General features: G+C 44.8%; 1 protein-coding gene across 2 annotated transcripts in view; it reads left to right on the top strand.

Moving 5' to 3' along the window:
- GRK5 (G protein-coupled receptor kinase 5) overlaps positions 1 to 23071 on the top strand; it is a 153839-nt gene extending 130768 nt beyond the window's left edge. For both annotated transcript variants that reach the window (XM_066555129.1, XM_066555130.1), the window contains 7 exons: positions 1432 to 1469; positions 2284 to 2373; positions 3691 to 3899; positions 12393 to 12530; positions 14784 to 14921; positions 15722 to 15853; positions 16650 to 23071. In XM_066555129.1, coding sequence (XP_066411226.1) covers positions 1432 to 1469; positions 2284 to 2373; positions 3691 to 3899; positions 12393 to 12530; positions 14784 to 14921; positions 15722 to 15853; positions 16650 to 16748 — 844 coding nt within the window. In that variant the 3' untranslated portion in view covers positions 16749 to 23071. The remainder of the gene's footprint in view (positions 1 to 1431; positions 1470 to 2283; positions 2374 to 3690; positions 3900 to 12392; positions 12531 to 14783; positions 14922 to 15721; positions 15854 to 16649) is intronic.
- The last annotated feature ends 2620 nt before the right edge of the window (positions 23072 to 25691 follow it).

Here is a 25691-nt window from a genome sequence, read left to right on the forward strand (position 1 = left end):
TGTGTTCTTGCTTGAAATCATAAATGAAAACAAGGCAAGTTTCAAAATTCCAACTTTGGCATTGTCAAAACTATAAAATACCCCTCTTTATACACAGGAAAATTCATGATTACTGGAGTGGTGCAGCTGGAGAGGTGGGGTGGGCTCCTGCACAGGCTCTGTGCCCTGGCACAAGGATTTCTCTTGTGCATGCCCTCTCTTTGCTCTTTGCACAGAAATGCCTCTTGCTGGGCAGTTACCAGACCCAAGCTGGTTCACAGATGCAAGGAGGCCTTACAAAAAAGAAGAGGCTGAGCAGGGCTTGGATTTGCACCAGGCTAAGCACTGTCTTTAGATAAAAGCCAGGGCATGATGTGGTGAATTGAAGCAATGCTGTTCTCCCTGCCTCACCCAGCTGCTGGTGCCTCATTCAGGCTGAGACCAGCACAGCCCAGTCCTGGGGCACTGCTGGGACACTCCCTGCCCAGCGTGTCCAATTCCTTCCTCTGACACCTCTGGTCCCATCTCTTGGGCTGGCTTCTTTCCCCCTCTGCACGAGCAGGATGGGAAGGAGCCTGCCTGGCTCCCACCTCAGCAGCAGCTGCAGAGGAAAGGTTTGGAAAACAGCCTTGGTCAAGGAGGGGACAGCGTGCCTGGGCTGGGAAGCACCTCAAAGCAGCAGCTGGTGGAGGAGGTTTTGTGCAGACAAACTTTTCAGAAGAATGATCTGCCCAGGCTCTGCTAAATATATGAAAACTGAGATTATTTACTTCAGAAGTTTATACCTTGCCCAGATCTGGAGCAGTGAAAGGCACATCTTTGACATCAGATTGACCACCTTGCCCATTTTCATGGCATTGCTCCAAACCACACAGGCACTAGGGTTTCACAAATGCTTGTAAGAATAATCTTAATCTGGGCACAGCATTCCCCCCTCTGCCCTGCATTTTCCAAACTCAACAAAATTATTGCACATGTGTGCAAGTGCATGGACACACATTCACATATTTAGTCTTAATCAGATGCCAGACATAGAAAATTAGAGCCCAGCAGATTGCTATTTCCTTTTTCATATGTAAATAAAGGATTTTAAAACCTATTTTTTAACATAAAATTTTATAACAGAAAATGTTAGAGAGATTTTACAACACACAGGACTATAGGGATTCGTTTACAGGGCTTACAGGACTAGATGGATGAGTCCATTATAGGCTAGATTAGGAACTAAAAGCTTGGCTTAGTGAAAAATTGTAACTCCAGTTTAGAAAAAGACATATGGTTTCAGTCTATCTGTGAAGTGAGTTGTAAAAGGTTGTATTGGTTTCAGGAGTTCCTTGCTGTTTGAGTTGACACTCAGTTGGTTTATTACAAGTAATAAATGCCCTCACACAGTTGTATGGTTATGTTATCAAAACCAGCTTCATACCCATAACTGCTATCTTTCATTTCCAGAGATCTGAAGCCAGAAAATATCCTGCTGGATGATTATGGTAAGTCTCGGAGCTTTACAGAGATGCTTTCACAGTAAAGTAGATTAAGTTAGTTTCAGGATATATATTGCACAAAGACAAATAATGCTCTGAAGTGATTAAGAGGCTCAGCATACACTGATATTCCTGTCCTGGGGTGGCTGAGCTGCTGGAACTCTCTGCACAGATGGAAGGAAGCAGCCGTGCCCTCAGCAGGGGCTGTTCTCGAGAGCTCGGCATTGCTGGGGCTCTCTGCCTTCCCTCGCTGTTTTTCCATCCTTGTTGCAAGGCTGGTGCAACACAAAGGGAGTTCTAATTTCTAAATCTGTGCTTCCCTCTCCATTTTTGAAAGTACTTTCACCCTCTGCTGAGCCAAGTCTGGTTTTATGCAAACCCAGGTACCCATTCGTTGCTGGAGGCAGCGATAATCGAATCTCGTGCTGACTTGCAGACCAGATGTGGCCTCCTCAGCCATCACAGAGTTACAGAATTGTGTCAGCCCATCCATCCTCTGTGATCAGTTCAAGATACTTCCCCACAGCATGCTTCTCACTGCCTTTTTTCATTGGTTTTAAAATACCTGATGCAATCCACTGCAGTCCACAGCCTTACTGTTAACATTTATTTCACTGTGTTGTAGTGCCCTTAATAATTCCTCTTTTCCAAATCAATGAAACTGCTCCAATTCAGTGATTCAGAACACTCTTTTCCTGAAATGTCTGAGCAGTAAATTGCAGGAGTAGTTTAACAATGACCACAGTTGTGGGTTTTGGACTAATTTGGGTCAGGTTATCATATCTGCTTTGTGTTGTTTTTTTTCTTTTTTTCCTTCCAGGCCATATTAGAATATCTGATTTGGGTCTAGCTGTTAAAATCCCCGAGGGTGAATCAATCCGTGGAAGAGTAGGAACAGTAGGGTATATGGGTAAGTCTTCCACAGCTCATCTTTTTAAAAATTTACCAAGGTTACTTGAGTTTTAGAGATTTTTCTGCCAAGAAAGCTTAAGAAAAAGAATAAAAAATATTCACATTCAGCTGGGTCCAGTTTCATGCAGCAACTCCTACAGAAATTCTGATAGTGAAAATCGGAGGAGGGTGAAAGGCTGGACCTGTACAGCTCTCAGTGAGGCTGGTCTATAACCTTAAATCAGAAAAAAAAAATGGAAAGGGGAGGCAGCAAGTGGGATTCTAGTGATTTTAGTGTAGATTTATCTTAGAAGGGTTATGTGCCAAAATAAAGGTTTCTTTCTAGTTGCTGCTTTGTATAGGAGTTACAATGTATTTGCATGGTTATGATAAAATGGGTAAGTCACACCTATGGTCATCTTGACCAGGGTCACCTTGAGCTTTCCTCTATGTGCAGGGGAGGATCTGCACAAAAGACAAGTAGAGATTTGTACATTGGTAAAAAAACCCCCAAAAACTACACTCCCTTATTTAATTAGATCTGTTTTCTAAACTCAATGTAATTATTTTCATGCATTCTCTGGGTGGGCATATTTTCTTGGAGTAAAAATTGCTTATGCTTATTTGACTGAATAGAAACTAGCTGATGTGAGCCACTGTTACACCATATGGAGACTTTAATGAAAGCAAGCAAATCAGTTGTCATGTCTAAATTTTGTTATCTCAGTGTAAGTTTGCGTGCACACCAAGGCTCTGTGCTTGTGAGCACGTGGGGATGTGTGTTTGTACCCCTGCATGGAGGTGAGGGTGCCTGCAAGACAGTGACTCTCTGCCCAAAAGCATTGTCTGTGGTTGCAACACAAAATTAATGGATTGGAGTTTCTTTAAAGGGGAAAAAGAGGAGAAGCTATGAATTGACCAAAGAGACAGAATTTGCTTTTGAAGAAATGTCACGGCTGTTTACAGGATGTGTGTTTGCATTTCCTTTCTTCCCTAAGTGGAGAAATCTGGAGGAACTCTTGAAATTAGGTCTCTGCTTAATATTTAGACCCAACTTCTTTCGTGATTTTTTTTTAAATTTAAATTGTACTGAGTTGGTAGAGAAGTCAGAAGACAGCATGCATGAGGCATGTAGCATGTAGAGAGAACACCATGGCATGTAGCATGCTGCATCTCCTGTAATGCCCTCAACTGCAGTCAGGAGGTATTTCTGTATTTTACCCACCATTCTCTGTGCATGTGTATTCAGTCACCAAAATGAAACTTCGAGGCATTTAAGTGCTCTGCCTGTGTAAATACCAAGCATTTCCACAAGGCATGTCACTCTCCTCCACAGCTCCAGAGGTGCTGAACAACCAGAGATACACACTCAGCCCTGACTACTGGGGGTTAGGCTGTCTCATTTATGAAATGATTGCTGGGCAATCGCCGTTCCGTGGAAGGAAAGAGAAGGTGAAGAGGGAAGAAGTGGACAGAAGAGTGCTGGAGACAGAGGAGGTGTACTCCCATAAGTTCTCTGAGGAGGCCAAGTCCATCTGTAAAATGGTAAGGGGCTGGAAGGCTCAGTGGGGCAGCTTCACTAACCAGCTGTGTCTGACATGGTCTGAGCAGTAACAGGGGGCCATGGAGGGGCTGCAGAAACAAGGACTAACCAAGCTCATCTGTGGATGGGATGACTGCACTCTCTATTCATTCAAACTCTGTTTATTTGGGCTTGTTTCTCCGTGAGATTCATCACGGTCATCCCGAGCCCTCGCCAAAGTTTTATGGCCGAGGGAGCGGTATCTATTCTCATGAGATTTTGAATGTTAGTTTGCAGTCAAGAATGCATCTCTGTCTTTTATAAACTTGTAGAAAAAAAGAAAAAGGACTTGATGATGCAGGAATCTGATTGTCTCCTGCAAGGAACTGCAAACCCCATGCTTCCATTGTCTTTGGTGAGAGCTGGGGGTAAGCAGGACAAAGATTATGCAATGAAATTATTGTGACACTCAAATGTTGTCCCAGCCCATCTCACTAACTTTGTTAGCAGCTTTTCCCCTGGGGTGTCAGGGTATCCAGCTTTTCTTAATACTGTGGAGCTGTTCTTCAAAATGTTTTCTCACTCCTTCAGCTGGGAGTCATTTTCGTAGCACAATAGCCATGTGTGACAATGGAAATCCTCAATCCCTCTGAGAAATCTCAAAGCTGCGTCTGAATTCATCAATGTCTTATTGACATCCATCTTTAGAAGGCTGAATTGTAATTTGGAAAAGGATGTGGCCTTTTTCTGGGTGTTGTTTGCTAAGGAGTGAAGTCTCCTTTGGAGACAATGACCTATCTGTGTTTGCTGGTGGAGGGAGAACGGAGGGGAGGAAAGGTCAACAAATAGGTAGGGAGGGTTTCACCAATGTCTTGTGCAACAGGCAAGCAAAGAGCAGATCCACAACACCCTGGTTGGCTGGCTGCATGAAGAGACACTGAAGTCTCCTTGCAAAATAATAATGGTAGCACTGCCAAGAGTCATGCCTGGAAGTCATTAACTCACAGTGCACCGAGTCATTCCTGAGTCCTCGGGGTGGTATTTAACTGACATCACTCTTGAGAGGTGCTCTGGGCCCTTCACTGCCCTTAACTGGTGATGCAGAGCCCCCAGTGAAGCTGGCATGGGAGGAGTGGGGCAGCCATGGGCTCTCACAGACCATCCCATGTTCCCCAGCTGGCTGCCCTCTCTCCTCAGGCAGCATCTCAGCCCTCACCAGGTGAGCAGCAGAGTCTGCTGGAGTGGCAGGGAATTTGTGTGTGTGTCCTGCTGTTAATCTGAACTGGAGATGTCAGGCAAACATTTTACCTTGCTGCTTGAGGCACAGAATCTGGGTAGTTTGGGTTGAAAGGGACCTTTGAAGATCACATTGTCCAACCCCCCTTTTCTGGCTGGCATACCTGTAGAACCCCTCTTGTTACTCTATTTCCCTTGCATAACAGAATGAACATACACTTTGAAAATAACCATGAGAACTTAAAGCTGAGAAGAATTAAATGTAGCATTGATGGGATAGTGCTGTAGATATCCTACCACACTCCCAGGGCAGCAGACAGGCATGACACTGTAGTGTCACTGTAGTGGTCATTTTCATCTTCCAGCCATGGAGACTCTGGTTTCAGGGAGTCGGGACCTCAGGAGATCACCTAGCTCTTTCTCTTGCCTCAGGGAGGTTTGGACTTTATATAAATTATTCCTGAAAACTCGATCACTACTGCTTCCCTGTCCAATCATGTGGCATGTTTATTGAGGTGGTTTGTGCAAACTATTGATAGATCAAAAGATAAGCTTTCCTTGTCTGAGCATTAGTATCTTGAGGCAGGAAGAGTCTGAGTCCTGATACTGACTGTGATGGCCTTTGTGGTTTCCCATTCAAAAGTAATTTATTTTATCAAGTGATGTTTTTTATTTTAAAATCCATCATTCAAACATATTTTCTCCATTTCTTTTTGCTTTTTATATTGAAGGCCAGAACTTTGTTGCTTTCCATCAGCATCTTAACAAGGAAACAAAAGAGTCATAAAGTACCCATCATGTCTGCAAAATTAAGCAAAAAGTTGCAAGACATAAATGAAACTTGAGCCTTCTTGAAGATCCAGCACAAAAGGCTTTCCCGTGGTGGGCTCTTCAGGGCAGGAGTGAGGAAATGTTTCCCACCACGTTGCCCAGCCTTCTCTTCAGAGCTTACTTCATGAGCTAATAGCATCACCACCAGGAAATACATTGTCCTTGTTCTTTACTCATAGGAAAACCCTCTGGTGTCACCCCACGTCAGCCCTCCCCTCCTGGATGTTTGTGCCCTTTTGCATTTTTGCAGGCACATATCATAGCTCCCATTAATCATCATCCATCCCATATTTCCATGTTTCATTTTGTAAGTTATTTCCCATAAATCAGACCTCATTTTGGACTGAAACAAAGATGAATAACAAATAATTAGGAACAGGGGCAGCTGGCTTTCTGGGAAGCTCCCCAACCCATAGTTCCCATATAACATAGCTGCTCCTGGTGTGTTTTTTCTGTGAAAAAATCCAGTCTTTCTAGGAAATGCTCCGTGTTTGTTGTGGTTATGCCTCATACTCCATGATGTTCATGCCTGTTTTCCCTGACAAGTGCAGTCATGCATCCAGAGATGTGACTTGAAGTGCATTCAAGTCAGCAGTGTTGGATGGGCCCTCATTGCTGTGCTCCTCTGTCACTCTGTCAGTGCCCTGCTTGTCTGCATTTCCCACAGACTTGGCCTCCCTGGTGCCCTTTATCCCTGCAGCCCCCATTTTACCCTGCACAAGGGGTCTCTGGTGGGATGGTGTAAAGGAGACAGAGCCAAACTCTTGGTTTGGTGTCCGTAACAGGACAGGAAGCAAGGGAAACAAACTGAGGCACAGGAGCTGTTCTGCTCCCTCTGAACATTAGGACACATTTTTCCATGGTGAGGGTAGCCAAAAGTGGAACAGGTTGCCCAGAGAGGCTGTGCAGTCTCCACACTTGGAGATATCCAAAGCCCAACCAGACAACATCTGGAACAACCTGCTCCAGGAACCTCTGCTTTGAATTAGGACAGGGACTAGAGGGTTTGGACTAGACCATGTCCAGATGTGGCTTCCAGCCTCAGCTATTCCATGTTTCTGATCTCCATTCCCTTTTCAAAGTGCCACCTCAACCAACTAAAAGATAACAGGTTCTGTTTTCCTTAAAAGCAATTTTTTCCTCCCTTACCATCAGGAGCTCTGTCATACAGCTACTCCTGGCTGCTGCCATCCCTCCTTTCTGCTTTCATCCCAAGGAAACCAGCATTATGACACCTTAAAGTTTAGCAGTGCCCAAGAATAACTGCTCTTTCATCTCTCTGCTCTCATTTAGTAATTGGCCACAGTATTGCTTTTCTGTTCTCTAAATATTGCTTAAAATAATATGTTTACTTCAGTGTCAGGACTGAACTTTAGCTAGGTGATTCCTCAAACTGCTTGATCTGCTGGGTCAATGGGAATGGTTTTAGCATTCCCCTTGTCTCCTTTCATGAGTGGCAATTTTTTTGTTTTCCTTGCTCCTATAATTTTAGGACCGACATCTTAGAACTTGGAATTATTTATTACATGGTATGGTCTGGAGATGAACTGACTGATTACATGAAGATAAAACAGTGCTTTGGGGACTTTTGGCTTTTTTAGCAATCTTCACAACAGTTGTTTCTTTTTGTAAAGGAAGCAAAACAAAGTCATGGAAAAAAAGTCTCAGACATTGCAGAGTTTGAATCCCCAGTGGGGATCAAATGAGTGACATGAAAGTATCAGAGAGCTCTTTGTATCAAGACCTTGACGGAACTTTACTGCTGCTACTCAAAACTCTCTTTGAAAGTCCTCTTCTAGTCATGCTCTGCCCATGAACTCTGGAGACTAAACCCTAAATGTCCAGTGTCAGCTGGAGCCTTTTTTACCAGAACTCACAGCTCTGCTGTTTGCCATTAACTTCATCCATGGTTGGGTGGCCCAGGCCATCTCCAGATTTGAAACTATGAATTATCTGCAGGCCCTAATGTAGAATTACATTTCAATTACATTTGATAGGGTCCCTTGCACTGCTGTCCCAGGAGGGCTTGTCATCAGCCTGATGGAGTTGCTTTTGTTCTGCTCCCTATTCATATTAAACAAACCCTTTGAAGCTGAATTAAACAAAAGTGTAGAGATGACTTATAACATACTGTTGTTATCTCCATTTTCTTTTCCATGTCAGATTCCCAAATGGGGTGCTTATTTCAGGCTCTTGCACAGGTTTACTATTGCAGAAAGCTTCTGGGGCTGCAGGAAATGGTGAAAGATAATAATCCCTTGGTGAAAGGAAGGATTCTCCCTTCTGGAAAATATTCTAGTCCATGCTATGTCATGATATCCACAACAGAAGCCAGGAAGAATGTCTGGTTTCACCTGTTGCCATTTCTAGAGCTGGCTGCATCTACAGCTTTTCAAGTTCCATTGATTTCTAGCATTTTTCTCCATTGTGACTCTCCTGGGACTCTCAGGAGACTGCAGCAGGGTTTTGCAGGAGAATCCTCTCCTCTCCCTGTTCTTTCAGTCCCAGCCTATTCCCAGTGGCCTGTTCCCTTTTGTGTCTTTCAGCCAGCAGTGGCCAGCCACCCACAACCAACTGCATTCATGCTCCAGAAACTTCCTTCTTGCATCTGAAGTTACTGAATACTCCCTTGTTTGTCATGGAGGAACCCAGGAATCCCCAGGCAGCTTTTTCTGTCCTCAGCTACCCTTTTCTCTGACCGCACACTCCAAACATCCTACAGCCTGACAAGGGCAAATTCACAGATCAGCCTGGTCTCCCCACTAAGCCCAGAATCCAGACTGCAGAGATGGGAAATAACCCCCTTTTCATCCCTTCAGAGCTGACTTGAGGGCAGAGACTGCAGAGGTCTCCTGTATCATCTCCAGGAAGGTCCAAATGTATCTCTTCCTACCACCACTTGCTCCTCAGCTGTTCCTCAAAGGTCCAAGGTATCATTTCCAAAAGTATACCAGAGCCATGGGTACTAAAAATGGTCTTTCTGCTTTCATATTCTTCTTTACAACTGTCAGGAAAGCCCTACTGACTCGAGAATAAAAGACTAAAATAATTTTTGATTTCTTTGCCCAACCGGAATAGAGTAAACCTGATTCCGACTGGAAATTCCAAAGCAATCATCTTCAACAGGCAAGAGCATAAAACTGTTGAGATTTTAATAAACCCAAGAACAACCCAAAAAATCTCCTCACAACAAAAATCCTAGTCTCAGGACGATGAGAACTCAAAGTCTAATGCAATTATTTGAAAGCAAAGCATCCCTCTTTCCTTCTAGCAGGGAAAGCAAAGTCCAGAGAAGTGCTCTGAGACAGATCTTTTGCAGTGAGTCAGATGGATGTGGTTCAGTATCTTGTGAGTATCTCTGCTCAGGGAATGGCAAGGCATACAGATGTTTCCTCAAGTCTTTTCACATTTATGGATCAGCCAGTTGTGATCTGTCAGCCCAGATGTCACCAGCTTGACAGCATCAGAGGCAAAGTGTGGGGAAGAAAGGGCTGTTGCTATTTGGAAGCTGAACATTGCTACTGTGGCCAGCAGCAGTGGCTTTAAACCCATTCCTCTGACCATTCAGTCTCCTGCTATTGCTGCTGCTGGGGCAGAAAGACCTGAACAGAAAACTCTTAAGTCTACAAGCCCCTTCACCACCATTTCTGGCTTGGCTGCTGCCTCTGCACCATGGGGCACACGGATTGCCAAAGCCATTTGCCATCTCAGGCTGGAATTGAGGCCCCCAGCAGCACAGAAACAGAACTGAGGTGGCTGTTGGAAGTCAGACCAGAAAACCACCGATGCCCAGGTGGTAAAAATGCCCAGTGGTAGCAAAGCCTGAAGAGCTGTGACACTGTAAACCCCTGATAAGGACAAGAAACCCCAGCTCCAGCCAGGCACCAGAGGAAAGAGCACAACATGACATTAGCAACAATTAATTTCCACGTTCCCTGTTGGTGAGATGAGGCAGCTGAGCTGGGCTGCTGCCTCAGTGGCTGAAGCAGAAGGTGCTGGGGCACACAAACCCTGATCTGGGCACACAGACCCTGAGCTGGGCACACAAACCATGAGCTGGGCACAGAAGCCCTGAGCTGGGCACACAAATCCCAAGCTGGGCACACAGACCCTGAGCTGGGCACACAGACCCTGAGCTGGGCACACAAATCCCAAGCTGGGCCCACAACCCCGAGGTGGGCACACAAATTCTGATCTGGGCACACAAACCCTGATCTGGGCACACAAACCCTGAGCTGGGCACACAAGCCCTGAGCTGGGCACACAAGCCCTGAGCTGGGCACACAAATCCCAAGCTGGGCACACAAACCCTGATCTGGGCACACAAACCCTGAGCTGGGCACACAAGCCCTGAGCTGGGCACACAAACCCTGAGCTGGGCACACAAATCCCAAGCTGGGCACACAAACCCTGATCTGGGCACACAAATTCTGATCTGGGCACACAAACCCTGATCTGGGCACACAAACCCTGAGCTGGGCACACAAATCCCAAGCTGGGCACACAAACCCTGAGCTGGGCACACAAATCCCAAGCTGGGCCCACAACCCCGAGGTGGGCACACAAATTCTGATCTGGGCACACAAACCCTGATCTGGGCACACAAACCCTGAGCTGGGCACACAAGCCCTGAGCTGGGCACACAAATCCCAAGCTGGGCACACAAACCCTGATCTGGGCACACAAATTCTGATCTGGGCACACAAACCCTGAGCTGGGCACACAAATCCCAAGCTGGGCACACAGACCCTGAGCTGGGCACACAGACCCTGAGCTGGGCACACAAACCCTGAGCTGGGCACACAAACCCTGAGCTGGGCACACAAATCCCAAGCTGGGCTCACAAACCCTGAGCTGGGCACACAAATCCCGAGCTGGGCACACGATCAGCATCCCCAGGCAGCCTTACCCCAGCGTGGAACCCGCCTGGCTCCCGCTCCTGCTCCTGCAGGGATGCACCCGAGAGCTCGGGAGTCCTCCCCAACCTTTCCAAAGGTGTTTGCATCCCATCAGTTGCAGCTGGGACGGTCCCGGGAATCTCAGACAGCCCAACCCAGCCCCTGCCCCTGCCCCGCCTGCAGCTGAGCCCCGGTGGATTTTGATGATGCTTTCGGTGCCATCACCGAGCTCAGCCCACCCGGGCAGGGCTGAGCGCTGCTTCTGGCCCGGCTGCGGGCCAATAAAGCCGGGGCCAGCGGCGGAGGAGCGGCGGCAGCGCTCCCACGCCCCGGAGCAGCCCCGTCCCCGGGCAGCGCTCCCTCCGCTGCCCTTTCCTCTGCTGCCTCCCGGCGGCACCTCCCGAGCGGCTCAGCATCACCTAGGGAACCGCAGGAAGGTTTGTCTCGGAGGGATCCTTAACACTGTCCAGTCTAACCCTCTGCCACGGGCAGGGACGCCTCCCACTGTCCCAGGTTGCTCCAAGCCCTGTCCAAGCCCCGGGGTCCAACCTGGAGTTGAGCACTTCCAGGGATCCAGGGCAGCCACAGCTTCTCTGGGCAACCTGTGCTAGGACCTCATCACCCTCAGGGAAGAATTTCTTCCTAATATCCTATCTAAACCTGCCGTCCTTCATTTAGAGCCATTCCCCCTTGTCTACTTGTGACATGCCTCTATCCAAGGTTCCTCTCCAACTCTCTTGCACTGGAAGGTGCTGTTGAGTCTCCCCTGTTGAATCTCCCGTGTAAATATCACAGTTTCTGTTCATGGGCTTGCCCATCTGATAGTGCAAAGATGCTGAGTTCACTTGGTGGCCATTGCTCCTGCATGGGTACCCAGGAAACAGGCAGGACTTGCTGTAGCAGGTGGAGGCTGTGCACTGCCCTTCTGTGAAAACAAACAAGGCAGAACTGAGGATAATTACTGGGCACTGGCTTCATGCATGGGAACCCCCTTGAGTTCAGCAGGGATAAGCCCATGAGTGTAAAGGGTTAGTTCAATGTGTCATGTGATGCTCTGGAATGTAGTGCAATGGGTGAGGGAAATACAATTTGGTATTTTTGATTTTGCCTAAGCACCTGTTCTTTTGAGGGAAAAATAGTCTTACAAATGTAAAAAAAAAATGGCAAAACAAAAAGAACTGCGACAAAGCACATGGAACTTATGAATGTGCATCTTTATATGTAAGTAACATATAAGAAAGTAACATCTTTATATGTTACTAGGGTATGTCAGATCTCCTCTTGAAAGTGTTCACCTAAAGCAGGCAAAAGAAATGGTCTCTATTTTGACTGTAAACACTTTACAGCAGGTGATTTTCTGAGGATTTCACCAGCATGTAGAACAGTGCAACCCTAATCCATTTAACTTCAGCTTTTAAGCAGCAGCAGTTGCAACTCCCCTCTGTACATCCCTATGGGCACATTCAAAAACAAGTGGAGATAAAAATATCTCCGTAGAGCTTTGCTTTTTCTGACAGCCTCACCATTCCTGTTGGCACTCCTCTGTTTCAGCTCCTCACCAAAGACGTGAAGCAGCGGCTGGGATGTCAGGGGGAAGGGGCAGCAGAGGTGAAGAGACACCCCTTTTTCAAGAGCATGAATTTCAAGCGGTTAGAAGCAGGAATGCTGGATCCTCCCTTCGTGCCCGATGTAAGTACGATTGCAAGAATCCCCAGTGGCCTCTTTTAAGAGGTTTGTTTCTAAAATAGCCTCTCTCTCTCAGGGCTGTCATCACTCTCTGCACGGGGAGCTGCCCCAGGAAGGTGTGATGAGTGGTGGGGCTGGAGTGGGGAGGCTGGGAGGAAGAGGAGAGAAGGTTCTGTTGGCATGTGGATGTAATCTGGGGCTTGATCCATTCCCACTCCTTTTACCGCAGCATTCCTGTACGGCACTGGAGGCACTGGAACCTTTATCCATGGTGTTACTGTGAAAACAAGTGTGCTCAGAACCAGGTGGTGCTTGGGACAATCAGCAGTGAAAGCCAAATGTGTGCATGCAGGTTTATAGAGGTGAAACCAGAAACACGAAGTCCAGGGCTCTGTGGATTATCATGAGAACAGTCGTTTGCTACAGAGAGTCTGAGCCAGGCTCAGCATCAAGTGTCACCTCAAGCAGAGAAGGTGACTTGGACCTTAGAGAGCATTTGGAGCTTTTTGGGGTACAGAACCCAACACTGAGTCCTTGCTCAGATTTACACACCAGGCTCACACATACTGAAAGGCTTTGTTGCACTGGCAACAACAAAACTTTTTCCACCCTTTTGTGGTATCGGCTTCTAGCCCAGTGCGCAGAGTTATCTGATTATTTCCCTCCTGCAGGGCTCTCTTTCTGGCTGGAGCTTCTATCCTTAAAGTCCCCATATGGTTCTAAGTAAACACTGCCATTTTAACGTATTAAAGAAAGTAACATCTTGGCAGCTCCCATTCCCCTTGCTGCAGGCTCAACCAAACCAAAGTGGTTTGAACGCTACAAAAGTTTACTTTAGTTGCTCTGGTTTTGCTTTACATTTTACTATGCAGCCTAGTTATTCCTGCCAATTAGCCCGTGGTGTTACGACCTGCTTTAGTGGGGAGAAATAGGAGACAAGCTACTATTTCTTTCTGATGTAGAAAATTATAAAATTCTGGGCTCAAATTAGGGATCCGCCAGAGTGCATAAAAACTGTGGCACGTAAGGCCTAGAAGGTACCTCTTAGAGCCATATTTGCAAAAAGCAAAGGCATATAAATTTTTATGGATCTTTATTGGGAGCTCAAGAGCTGCCCCTAATTTAATTTATTTGGCACTTCATCCATAGATCTCCCAGTCTTTACTGAAGTCAGCTGAATCACCCAAAGCTAAATAGCCAATGGCAGAAGTTGTTATCCAAACCATGTCTCTCCATCCTCTTCTACAAAAATTGTATTGCAGCTGTCAGGAATGCAGAGGGATGCAGCCTTCAGCAAACAGGACTTCTGTCAGGAATTAGGTCAATTTGTTTGGGCACAGTGCTCAGATCCAGATCAATAAAGTTGGACCCCTGGCTGTGCAGTCCTGGCACCAGGGACAGACAGCAGGATTCCACATGGGCTGGGGCTCAGGCTGGTCCCACAATCCACCCCTCAGTTATCCCTGCACAGCAAAGGGTGGCTGTGCTGGTGGTGGCAGATCTCTGGGCACACACACTGCCTGTGACAGGCAGCCACGGATGGCTCTTTCTGCTCCCTGGGGCTGACTGCTGGAGGACGAGCTGAGAGTTCCATCACTGCAGAGAGTTTTGTCTCTGTCATCCCAGAAAACTAAATAGTTCAAAAAGGCAAAGCCATTTGACTGTTCCTTTGAAGAAATGCAGCCAAGTTAAAAGAGTTAATAGAGGTAATTCTGGGCAGCTTCCAGCAGCTGAGCTATTAATAAAAACAATGGAAAAATGCCAAACCTCCTCTGTTTTCTTTAGCAATTAGGATACATTCCTTTAAACTTCCAAGCTGCAAACTCCACAGCTATCTGGGCAGGAAGGCACTTCTATCTGAGGCCTCTTTCCAGTGCTCTCTCCAGTGTGCCACTGGTAAACATTCTGGTTTTCTGTTGTTCCCTCTCTAAATGAAAAGACTGCTGAAGGGTTCCATTTTTCTTTTCTGGCTCTTTCTGTCCTTCTCCCCTCACCTCTTAACCAGATGGTACATGGATGACTAAAACCCACTTTGACTGATGCTTTGAGGACTTTGGAATAGGAAGCTTAATGTGCTTAAAGTGAAGTCAGCCTTTGATGATAAACATGCAGGCAGAGCAAGCCTGGAGAAGGAGGATGCAGACACACACTTGTTAGACATTCTCACTTGACTGAATCTGTGAATGAAAGCACATGGTCCGACTCAGAAATATTTTTCCTCTTGTCATTTCTCCTTTTTTTTTCCTGCTGACATAGCCCAGAGCAGTGTACTGCAAGGATGTGTTAGACATTGAGCAGTTCTCCACAGTGAAAGGAGTTAACCTGGACCAAACAGATGACGATTTCTATTCCAAGTTTTCCACAGGATCAGTGTCTATTCCATGGCAAAATGAGGTAAGGATGTATCATAGCAAAATTACTGCAATAAACCCCATAACACAGACAATTTAAGAGGAGCTCTATGTTCCAGTAATATATAGCTACTGGACAACTTGCCAGACTCTAATGCTTTCATGAGTTACAAATGGCCTCTTTCAAGATCTGTAATGCACCACAGATGTCAGGTTCAGGTGACTGTATCTGTTGGCTCTGTGTGTTTGTGTGAATTGGCGAGGATCCTACTGTACTTCCTCCTCCTGGATTTCTACAGAGGTGTTTTGAGCTCTCAGCCCCTTCTGTGGTTCAGCTGGAAATCCTTAAGGATCCTCCTCTGGTGACCCTGCTGTCACCCACTGTCTGCAGTCAGTCCCAGCTGCAGCAGCTCACTCTGGACCCTGAGCTCCTCCAGCATTTCCATGGCTGGGTCTTTGTTTCTGCTTGGTATCAAAGCACAGCCAACAGTGGATTTCAGAATCCAGCTCTGCATCAAACAGCAGATCCACTTGGGCAGAGGGCTGCTAATAACTGGGATTTTGTAAGTGTGCCTGTCTTTGCTTGGTATTCTCTGCAATGCTGGAGGAAAGAACAGAAAGTCTTGTGGGGCAGCTTCTGACAAGCCTGATGTGCAAACACGCAGAGCAGACTCAGCCTCTGCTTTTCATACTCTCTGTTTGCCCTCAAATACACCAGCAGGAATCAACTGTTAACTCTCCTCACACACTGCTGACTTTGAAGAACCTAGCACTACTGGAATTTATTTAGTGCAGATGAATAATTCCCTTTTTTTTTCTCTCTCTCTCACTATATTCCACTAGATGATAGAAACAGAGTGCTTCAAGGAGCTGAATGTGTTTGGACCAAATGGTACTATTTCACCAGACCTAAACAAAAGCTACCCCCCAGAGCCACCCAAGAAAGGATTGCTGCAGAGAATATTTAAGCGACAGGTGAGATCTTTTATGACTAAGACCAGGAAATCTCCTGTAGATGCCTGTTTTCACAGCCCTGTTCTGGTGATATTTATGCCAGGAGAAGGGCAGTTCATCTTAGAGAGGGCTGGCTCTCACATTTTCCTCCACATCTCAAGTTTTTCATCTACATTGTGTGATTTTTTTTTTCCACCAGTGTTGCTCAGGAGTTTTGTTTCCAGCAGTTGAAAACTTCTTACCCAACCTGTTTTTCAGTGCTATGCTGAAATGCCTTTTGAAACTGTTCCATGGTTTTAAGAAGCTCCTCGTGAAAATCCTTGATTTATGTGTTTAAAAAATAAAAAGGAAACTGCACATTTTGAGGGAGGTAGTTGTGGCAGGAAAGCAAGATAATAAAGAAGAGAGCCACCTGGATAAAACATGATGTGCAGCTTTCATGAGACACCAAGGCACCACCTGCAAATGTCAATAACATTCTTAGACTGGCCTATTTCTGTAGGGTTAAAGCCATGCCTGAGCGTTGGCAGGTACCCACTGTATTAGTCAGATTTAGCAGATACTGACATTTTGCAGTGAATTGATTTGGCTCCTGGAGCTGGAGTGAGTCTTCTTTGCTGCATTGCTCAAGAACTGCCGTGGTTCTGCTGACCTAGAGAGACTACAGGTAGGAAAATGAAGAGGATTTCGCATCTGAAGATCTTCAAGGAAGAATCTTGCAGTCCAGCCAGTATCATAAAATGAAAAATGCTGGATTAAAAATAAAACCATGGCATATTATGGAAATTTAATTGTCATTTTCTTCCTCTTCCTACAGCATCAGAACAATTCAAAGAGTTCTCCAAATTCAAAGGCCAGTTTAAATCATCACATAAATTCAAATCACGTAAGTTCAAACTCGACTGGAAGCAGCTAGTTCCAGCTCAGCCCCATGAAACAACATGTTGCATCCTTCCACTATAATCTCTGGAGCTTCTGTGGATGAGAGAGCCTCCACCGTTGAGTGAAAAGAAAGAAAATCTGGATCTCCCAAAATGGAGATTTTCCATCCATTCCTTCCAGTGGAGCCTCACATTTTAAGAAGAAATTTCCACTCAGGTCTGTTTTTGGAGGTGGCACTCAAGACTGTGTGAATCAAATTTGTCTCTTTAGAACATTGCAATAGAAATTCAATGAACATGACTACTTGCACGTATTTAAATAGCATCATACTAGAACTGAATTTTGTCTTTATTATTTTTAAAGAAAAGTTTTGTAAATTTCTCTATTGTCTCAGTTTACATTTTGTACATTTGTATTTAAATGAAAGTCAGACTTTGGAGGTGTATATTTTCCAAGCAGCAGCTGTAAAGCCATGTGTTTTAAGACATTTTTTTAAAAGAAACAAAATGTGACTCAAGACTTCCAGAGCCTCAAACGAGAAATCATTCTTTTTAGCAATTCTAGAAAATTCTTCATAAATCACTTTATCAGACGGGGGTTTATTGACATGCATTTTTATGGAACAGTTTATTCTTCATTATTTTACATCTGTATATTTGGTTTACAGCAACACTGCATACATTTCTCCTCTTCATTAGTTTGTAATGTCTCGCATTAAATGCTAAAAGACAAGATATTGATGCATTCAAAAATGCAACTTGCTACGCTGATGGTTTGTGATGTCTTGGGACCAGCACAAGCACACACTGAGATTTGCACTTATGTTGTTGTTCCATCAAAGGCTTTTCAGTTAGACAGGGAGCCCTGTTTTAAGCTCTTTTCCTTCACTAGTGTTTGTGCTGTTTCTAGCAACAGGCAGAACAAAGCTGAGGGAGAGGTGACCAGGAAAGCAAATGTCCATTTCTTTTTCTAGGATTTCAAACCTGCACCTGCTGAAATGAGAGCAAAACTCAAAGTGTTCTCCACGCTGCAGTCAAAAGCCCAAGGTCTTTCCACAGCTGCCCACATCAAAGAGGCAGCAGGAGGGAAGTTCAGCAGCCTGGTTTGTGCCAACCATGAGATTTGTGACAGCTTTGTAGAGCTGAGCTGTGGAGGTTCAGAGTGGGATCTGAGCTGCTTTTGGGTAGTAGCAGAACCCACAGGCTGTGCCTGCACTTAAAGTACTTCCATGTGTCATGCAAACACCCCCTGACACATCCCCTCAATTAGATCCTCAACTGAATGAAATGCCAGTATGAAATAACTCCCACTCCCAGCTCCATCATTCTTTGTCCAGGCTCCTTTAACCATTGACAAATACTCTGTCTCCATTAGGATGAGGAGGATCAGGCAGGATCAGTAGGAGTACCTCAGGCATCAGAATCAGGCTCTTCTCAAGTATTTCACTCCTTATTGTTAAGAACACCAGGCCAAAAAATATGGTAACTTCCCTTCCACGGGAACTGGACAACCTTTGTGCCCACAACTGCAGCCCAAAGTGTCCTGTAGGCTGTGTTGGTTCCCCAGACCCTTTACAATGTTGGCTAGACTATACTGATTTTTTAAACCTTTGGATCATCAGGAGCATCTGAAAGCCACCCTGGTGTGTCTAAAATCCTGTTAGCCAGCAGTGGAGCTACCCCAGGGTCCAAGGAAGCCAAAATTCATTAGACTGCCACGTGCATGTTCTGTGTGGCCAGTGCTGAGGGGGAAAAGGATGAAGGTTAGTGCTGGCAAATCCCTGGCTGAGAAACACACAGGAATGACATAGCAAAGCAGCTTGAAGTTGTGAGACAGAGAGACAGAACAGGGACTTGCATAGAGCAGCTGACAGAGAAGAGTCAAGACAGGGAGATGAGGCTTCAGCCATTCTCCCATGTCAGATGGTGGCATTGCAGATCTTAAAGAAGATGCAGGATTTTAGAGATGTTGCTAATTTGGCAAGTGAAGATGAAAATCTTCATTCTTCACCATCTCCTAGTATTGAGAAATAGCAGCCCTTACTGAAAGCTGGTGAACAAACTGCAAATGTTGATTATATCTTTTAGATTCTCCCAGCCTTAACCTGTGGTGGATGACATTTTAGGGACAGCAGTGAATGACAGCATTTGTGCCTTGTCCTGCTGTCCTTTGAGCCAGGACAGAGCTCACTCAGCACCTCTAGGACTCTGGCAGTTGGAGTTTAGGGGCAATGCAGAGTCCTGGAAGGGTGAGAGCATTCATTCTCCCTGGATACCTGCAGGGTGTGATGCTAGGGCTGGGTATCCTGAATTCTCATGGCATGGAAGAAGGATGCTGCTGTGCACCTGAAGGCATCAAGCCTGGGATGGAGCCCCTCTGAATCCAACCTCCTTGGAGCAGTGAGAGAGGAAGGGGAAAGACACAAAACACCACCAGCAGACAGAGATTTCATCCCTGCAGTGTCTCTACAAACAATATTACCATGCTGGGGCAGCAGAACTTTTCAGCCCCCAGCCCTGGAAGGCTTAAAATCCATCAGAAGTGCTAATGACCAGTCCTAGGGATCTCCTTGTCATGGTTTGCCTACAACAACAAAACCTGCAGGATTTCTTTTTTATTCCTTCTTATTTTTGTTGGGATTCGGGTTTTTTTTATTTTTTCAGCTTACCTTGCACTCAAAGCTGGAGTAGGAGCACAGTCCTTGCACTTCCATTGTGTGACCAGGTGCAGTTTGGGCCCAGAACTCAGGGCTGAAGCCCTGTCAAGGCAGTGCCCTGCTCAGCCAGGCTTCCACAGGCATTTGGCCATTGGTTCCGTGGAATCAAATTTAAAAACCACTGGGAACTTTGAAAAAAACTTACAGTTTTGTCACACAACCTTGGAGAGCATTTGCAATAAGATTTTTAGTATTTTGATTCCAGGTGAATTTTGAGGTGAGTTTGCAGGTAACAAAGGAGTAGAAAGGAGTAGTTCTGTAATAGCTTTGCAGACTGATTCATTTTCTTTATCTCCTCTTCAGTTAGCATCCAAATTCTTTCCAAAAAATGCATATACTTAGGTCTGGTTGCTTGTTTTAAATAGACAGATGAGCAAACTTAGCTCTTTTTAAGAATCAGAAATTGTTTCCAATCTGATCCTGAATTATGCAAGCATGTCTTTTATTTTTAAATCTTTATTGAGGAGTCTGATGAACACTAATTAGTTGACAGACTTTCATGAGTCAGGTGTTTGCTATTCATTTCCTACAGTGTCTCAAGGTTCACTTGAGTCTTGTAACATTTTTTCCCCACTGTTGGATGTGAGGCTTTTTTTAAACAAATGAATAATGAAGGGAAAAAAAAAATAAACTCTTAGATGTGCACTCTTGACCTGGATTATCTAAAAAGAGGTTTTTCACAAGAATGGCCATGACTCAGATGTTGTTTCTGAACAAAAACCTGCTTGTGAAGCTGGGAAAGGTGTGAAGATAATCAAACCAAGCAGGTAGTGCAGATCAAAGTGAGAGTTAGGGAGCTGCAGAATTCAATATCTCAGTGTTCACCTGGCCCTGCTGGTTCCTGCCAGCTCAGAGACAAAACAGCTCTCCATAAACACAGCTTGGTACCACCTCAATTTGCAGTCACCCCAGAAACTACAGCTGAGAGTGCCATCAGCAGTAGGAATCAAAATTGGCTGACCCAGTAAAGCACCAGATTTGAAGACAGTGATTCTTAAGGTCATTCACCCAAACCTCAGGATCCCGCTTGAATTTGCTGCTCACATTTCAAATCCAGCTGACCTTTTTCAGTGGCCATGCCTCAACTGAAAGAACCAGCAGGAAATGAACTTGCATTAGTGGTAAAACCACAGGCAGGGTGAGGAAGACACAGAAGCTGTGAGCTCTGGAGGACAGGCTGTGAAGTCCCACGGGGTGTGAATCTCCAGCAGGGGTGCAGGGGCACCACACTGCTGCACCTCCTTCCTTGGGGCCACCGTGTGTTGGTCAGAGTTTCTGCAGTGACCTGGGACAAGGGCTGGCCCATGCTTCAAAGACAATGTTGTCCCTCTGAGGGTCAGAGGGGAGAGCTGGATGAGGCAAGCAGGAATCCCCCAGCCTGCATGGACAGAATCAGCCGGGTCTGTGCACCCCAGCCTCAGCCAGGAGCTCCCTGCGCAGGCTGTTCTGGAAGAGCAATAAATGCACAACCCCAGAACACAGCTGCTGCTCCTCACCAACATCCATGGGACAGGAACGGGCTGCATTGTGAACAAGATGTTGGTGTTTTCACCCCTGCTCCACAATTAGTTGTGATCATTGATTTGTTCAGTTAATATTTGTCATATTCACTGAAGTTGCTCACTGCAGAGGAGATCATTTGTCAGGCATTTCCCATACAATCTTGGAAAGACTGGATTTTTCTTTGGAGGAGCATCCTTTCTGTCTCTTGGCATGTGGACCATCTTCCATCACGTGGAAGCCTGCAGGAGCTGTAGAAGCCCACACTTCAAGGCTCTCCTGCCCCAGGATGGTCCCAGTCTGTCTCAGGCTGCAGGGAGGTTCCTTTGGCAGTGAATTTTGGAAGAATCAAATGTTCAGCGGCTCCGTGGAAATCAGGAAGTTCCAGAGTTGTCTTTCTCAAGCCTTTCACAAATATGACCTTCAACTTAAAATAATACTAAGGATTTAGAGTAATGAGAATAATTACTAACACCCTCATGTAAAGTTAAGAGAAAGTCTGCATCAATTTAGAACATCTCTTCTGTGTGCTGGGCAGGACACACTTCCTTTTATACTAAATAATATTAAAGTGCTGGCTGGTAATAATTGTCTTTCCTTAAATGCAAAAACTGAAAAGATAAAGAAATTGGTTCAGAGGATTTTTAAATTATTTCCTTTGGGGAAAAGAAAAAATTTCATCAAAGAAGGTGAAAGCCAACAATATGCTACAGTATTATGGGCTGACCTCCCCCAAATGTCTCTGTGATAATACAAATACAATCTGCTGCAGTTGGATCAGCTAAGCTGGTGTACTGACAAATGGGCTTTATGAAAGAAGCAATTTTAAACAGATTGCTGCCTATTCATTAACATGAATATTACTGCTGGCACATATGTATTCTCCTTGCTTTATGTACTGGAGCCAGGAGTGATGGTTTGTATTCCTCTTCTGGCTGTGTTTTTCTTCACTGCCCTGGGCAAACCTCGATGCAATTTTGTTTTCCCATTCCCAAACACGGAGGGATGCTCTCTGTCTGTCAATGGAAAGCACTTTGGAGTCTGTGCATAAACCAGATCAGTATCAAGTCTTTGTATTATTATTTAAATGAAATAGGCTTAGTGTAGCTGCTCTTTATTTACATGACTAATGAGACACTCTCCTAAATTAGGACTCTTTTATTATTGGTTTGTCTTAGCTCCTTAGAGATACTGAAACAGAACAAATTGCACTTCTGTAAGACATCTCCAGCAGACAAAGAGGTGGCAGTGCAAATGTTTCAAGTATTCATTTCTTGCTGAAGAGCTGGCCAGTAAGCGTGGCATTCACATGGAAACACTTCCTCTGATTTTTGAATGGAGATAAATAGTTATGAGGAAGGGAGCAAAACAACATTCATTGGTTCAACTTTTTTGGCCAAGCCTGCAAAGGATTCTCAAGGCACCCATTGACTGAGGTGCTGTGTGAAGTCCCAAACGTGGATCTGGGGCAGATTGGATCTGGAAGCAAAAGAGGCAAAAAGAGCAAAAGTGCCTGAGGTCCGTGGGCTCCAGAGGGGAACTCCGGGGTTTCTGGAGTAGTCCTGCAGAGAAGATTCACTCCCAGAGAAGAAACATCTCAGGTAGTGGCTGGATGGCAAATGGGTTTTCCTTTCTCATCACCCCACATGCAGCTGTTGGATGTGTTAATTAGCAAGGTCAAACGAGTTGTTTCATGTGTATTGAATGCGGTCTCCCTTAATTGCATTTCTTTTAAACACTGGACACTCTTCTAAAAGACTGAACATTTTAGCCTTTTGAAGCTGAAAGCTGTAAAAACTTTATTTTGTGTTTCTGAGCAATGTAGATAGACCTAAAGATTTCATGAACTATCATGTGGTTGCCCATATCTGACTAATAATTAAATTGTAAAATTGCAGTTTCATATTAGGGTTAGTCTTTTCACCTGCTTTAAAAATTAAAAATCATATTTGGTATATAAACACACACAGAATATTCTTCTGATTGAATTTCAAGACCATATCCAGGAGTAAATGTTTTTAAGCACTTCTAATACTGTAGTCTATAAGAGGAGCAGACACTTCTAAAGCAATGTTAAAAGTTGTCTTTCATAACTGAGTCAACAGATCATTTTTGTAATAAATTAAAGCAAGTGTTCTCAATTAGAAGAGCTAGTGGCTGTTGATATTGTACAAAAAAAGTCATTCTAATATCCAAAGGGTTAGGGGTGGGGAGGGTCTGTTTGGTTTTGTTTCTCTTTCCAGGGAGATCTTTAACATTGTTTGATGAAGCTAGTTTCATTTTGAGATTGTTACTGAAGATAAAGGCTTCTGTGTTCTATGGCTGCTTGGATTCTTCGTACATAATGTCCTAGTAATGTCACAGTGCTGCTGTATTTAGATCAAACCACTGTTTTGATTGGGTTTTTTGGCTTTTTTTTTTTTTTTTTAATAAATTCCTTAATTTAAATACATGGAAACCATATGTTTTGCTTTAATGAGGCACCTAATCAAGCAGAGATTCCTCAGGTGCTTTGGATCCTGAAGAGGGTTGCAGGGAGGGTGGGGTGCAGCCCATCTCTTCCTGGATGGCTTTGTGTGGTTTCTGTTTTCTGTCTCCCTACAGAGGTTGAGGGACCCAGCCTGAGGTTGGACCTCACTTTGGGCAGGTTCTGTTCTCATCAGGTCGTGTTTCACCTTATACCCCCTTCCCTTCCCTTCCCTTCCCTTCCCTTCCCTTCCCTTCCCTTCCCTTCCCTTCCCTTCCCTTCCCTTCCCTTCCCTTCCTTTCCCTTCCTTTCCCTTCCCTTCCCACTTTTGGGGTAAGTTCAGGGAGAAGGTGACAAAATCAAGGCTTGAGCTCTGCTTTAAGAGAGGTGAGCACTGCCTGATTTATGAGGCCCTGCTTTGAGAATAAATATACAGGACAATAAATAAAACAACAACCAGCCAAGGTGCTGTGCAGAGTTCCAAGGAGGAACATCTGAAACAGAGATAAAGGGCGGCTGCAAAATCACCAGCACCACAGTGATGGTGCACTGCTTTTCCTTTAAGAGGAGAAAAAAAGAACTTTTCAAAGAGGCATAAAGAATATTTTTATGAGACCACCAATGGCAAGCAGTGTCTGCATCAAGTTGCACAGAAGAACATTGAGAAAAGAGATTATCTGCATGAAAGAAGCAGCCACATCCAACAGCTAAGCTCAGTAAAACCCAAGGTAATAGACTGTATAGATTCAGGTCATGCATATTATCACTTTCTAAACAAACCCAAGCCGTTTTTCACAAGGTTTTAACAATCTGAGAGGCTGTGAGATGAAATTTTATTTCTTCTCTTAACAGCTCTTGGTGTTTTGTTGTTTTTTTGGGGCTTTTTTTCTCTGTAACTTCATGTCTTTTCTGTGCAGCAACATCTAGATATGTTCCCTCCAGGGAGATTTAGTCTTCTTAGACATTTCCACTATCTCTGACATGGGATGTGCAGCTTCTCAGAGGAAAGTCATGACACTATTTTGAAGGAAATCCAATTTAAAAGGCACGTCAACTTTTTATAATTCCTCGGGGTGCTTTACAGATGAAAAATACCATAAATGGGCCTGACTGTGAAATTCCAGGTCTATGGGGTCCTTCTGGGGGAGGAAACATTGCAAGTTTCTGCCAAGTCAGAGTCTATCTTTTAGGGTTTTGAAATTCTATTTCACAATTGGTATTCAGTAAAAGTAAAAACTAAAATTTAAATATGGCCTGTTAAAAACTGATGCTCTGAATTGTCTTGAGTGGAGAAAAGGAACTGCCCAGAGGCTGAGCAGCTTGAATAACCCATTTACAGATGCTTGGGTAAATCACAGAACCATAGAATCATTAAGGTTGGAAAAGACTTCCAAGATCATCAGGTCAAACGTTTGACCAAACACCACCTTGTCCACTAAACCATAGCATTAAGTCACTTCTGGAACATTTCCAGGGACTCCACCACCCTCGCTGGGCAACCCATTCCAAAGCCTCACCGCTCTTTCAGAGAACAAAATTCCTGGTTTTCTGGTTTCTTTTTAATTGCAGCTTATTGCTGCTGATTTTTTTGTTAAGGGAGCTTTGTTTTCCTTTGCTGTCAGCAAATGTCAGTCACACCCTGACAGTGCAAGTCTCCACATACCTCTGTTCACTTAGATGGCAGAGACCTGCAGAGAGGCTCAGGATGCTCCAGACCTGCTCATCTGGGGTTATTGCAGTGTGACAGCCATTAACATATCAGGAGCAAAAAGGCAGGCAGTTTCCTTTTTCTGAAAAGCTTGTAGATGGGAAATGACTTGCAACACCAAACTTCAAAAGGACACATCCAAGTGTGCAAAGCCACATGTTTAAGAAATGAAAGAATTAAGGTTGCCTGTGTCCCATTAATACTGTTCCTCATGCACTGTTATTATTATGCCCTCACATAATACCATGTTATTATTGTGCATCCACTCCTAGAGGAGAAACCAACCTCTGGCAAACTCACAATGAAAACCAGATGCATCCCCTCAATGGCATCTGCTAATACATTATGAGTTTCAGACTTCCATTTGAATCTTTGAAAATAAAAATATTTTCCTGCAGGGAAAATCTCACCTAATTGGCTGCTCCCTCCCTTTGCAGCAGGAAGACAATTGGGAATTCAGAAAAATTCATTTGGCCTAAATATTTAGTGTTTTCTCCCACACACAAAGAACTGAGAACTCTCAGTATCCCATCTCACTTCCCTTAGATTATCTTGATCCCAGGATGGGGAAAAGGATGTGGAATGA

This window comes from Molothrus aeneus, chromosome 8, assembly GCF_037042795.1.
Source record: "Molothrus aeneus isolate 106 chromosome 8, BPBGC_Maene_1.0, whole genome shotgun sequence".
In the NCBI taxonomy this organism is placed as follows: Eukaryota; Metazoa; Chordata; class Aves; order Passeriformes; family Icteridae; genus Molothrus; species Molothrus aeneus.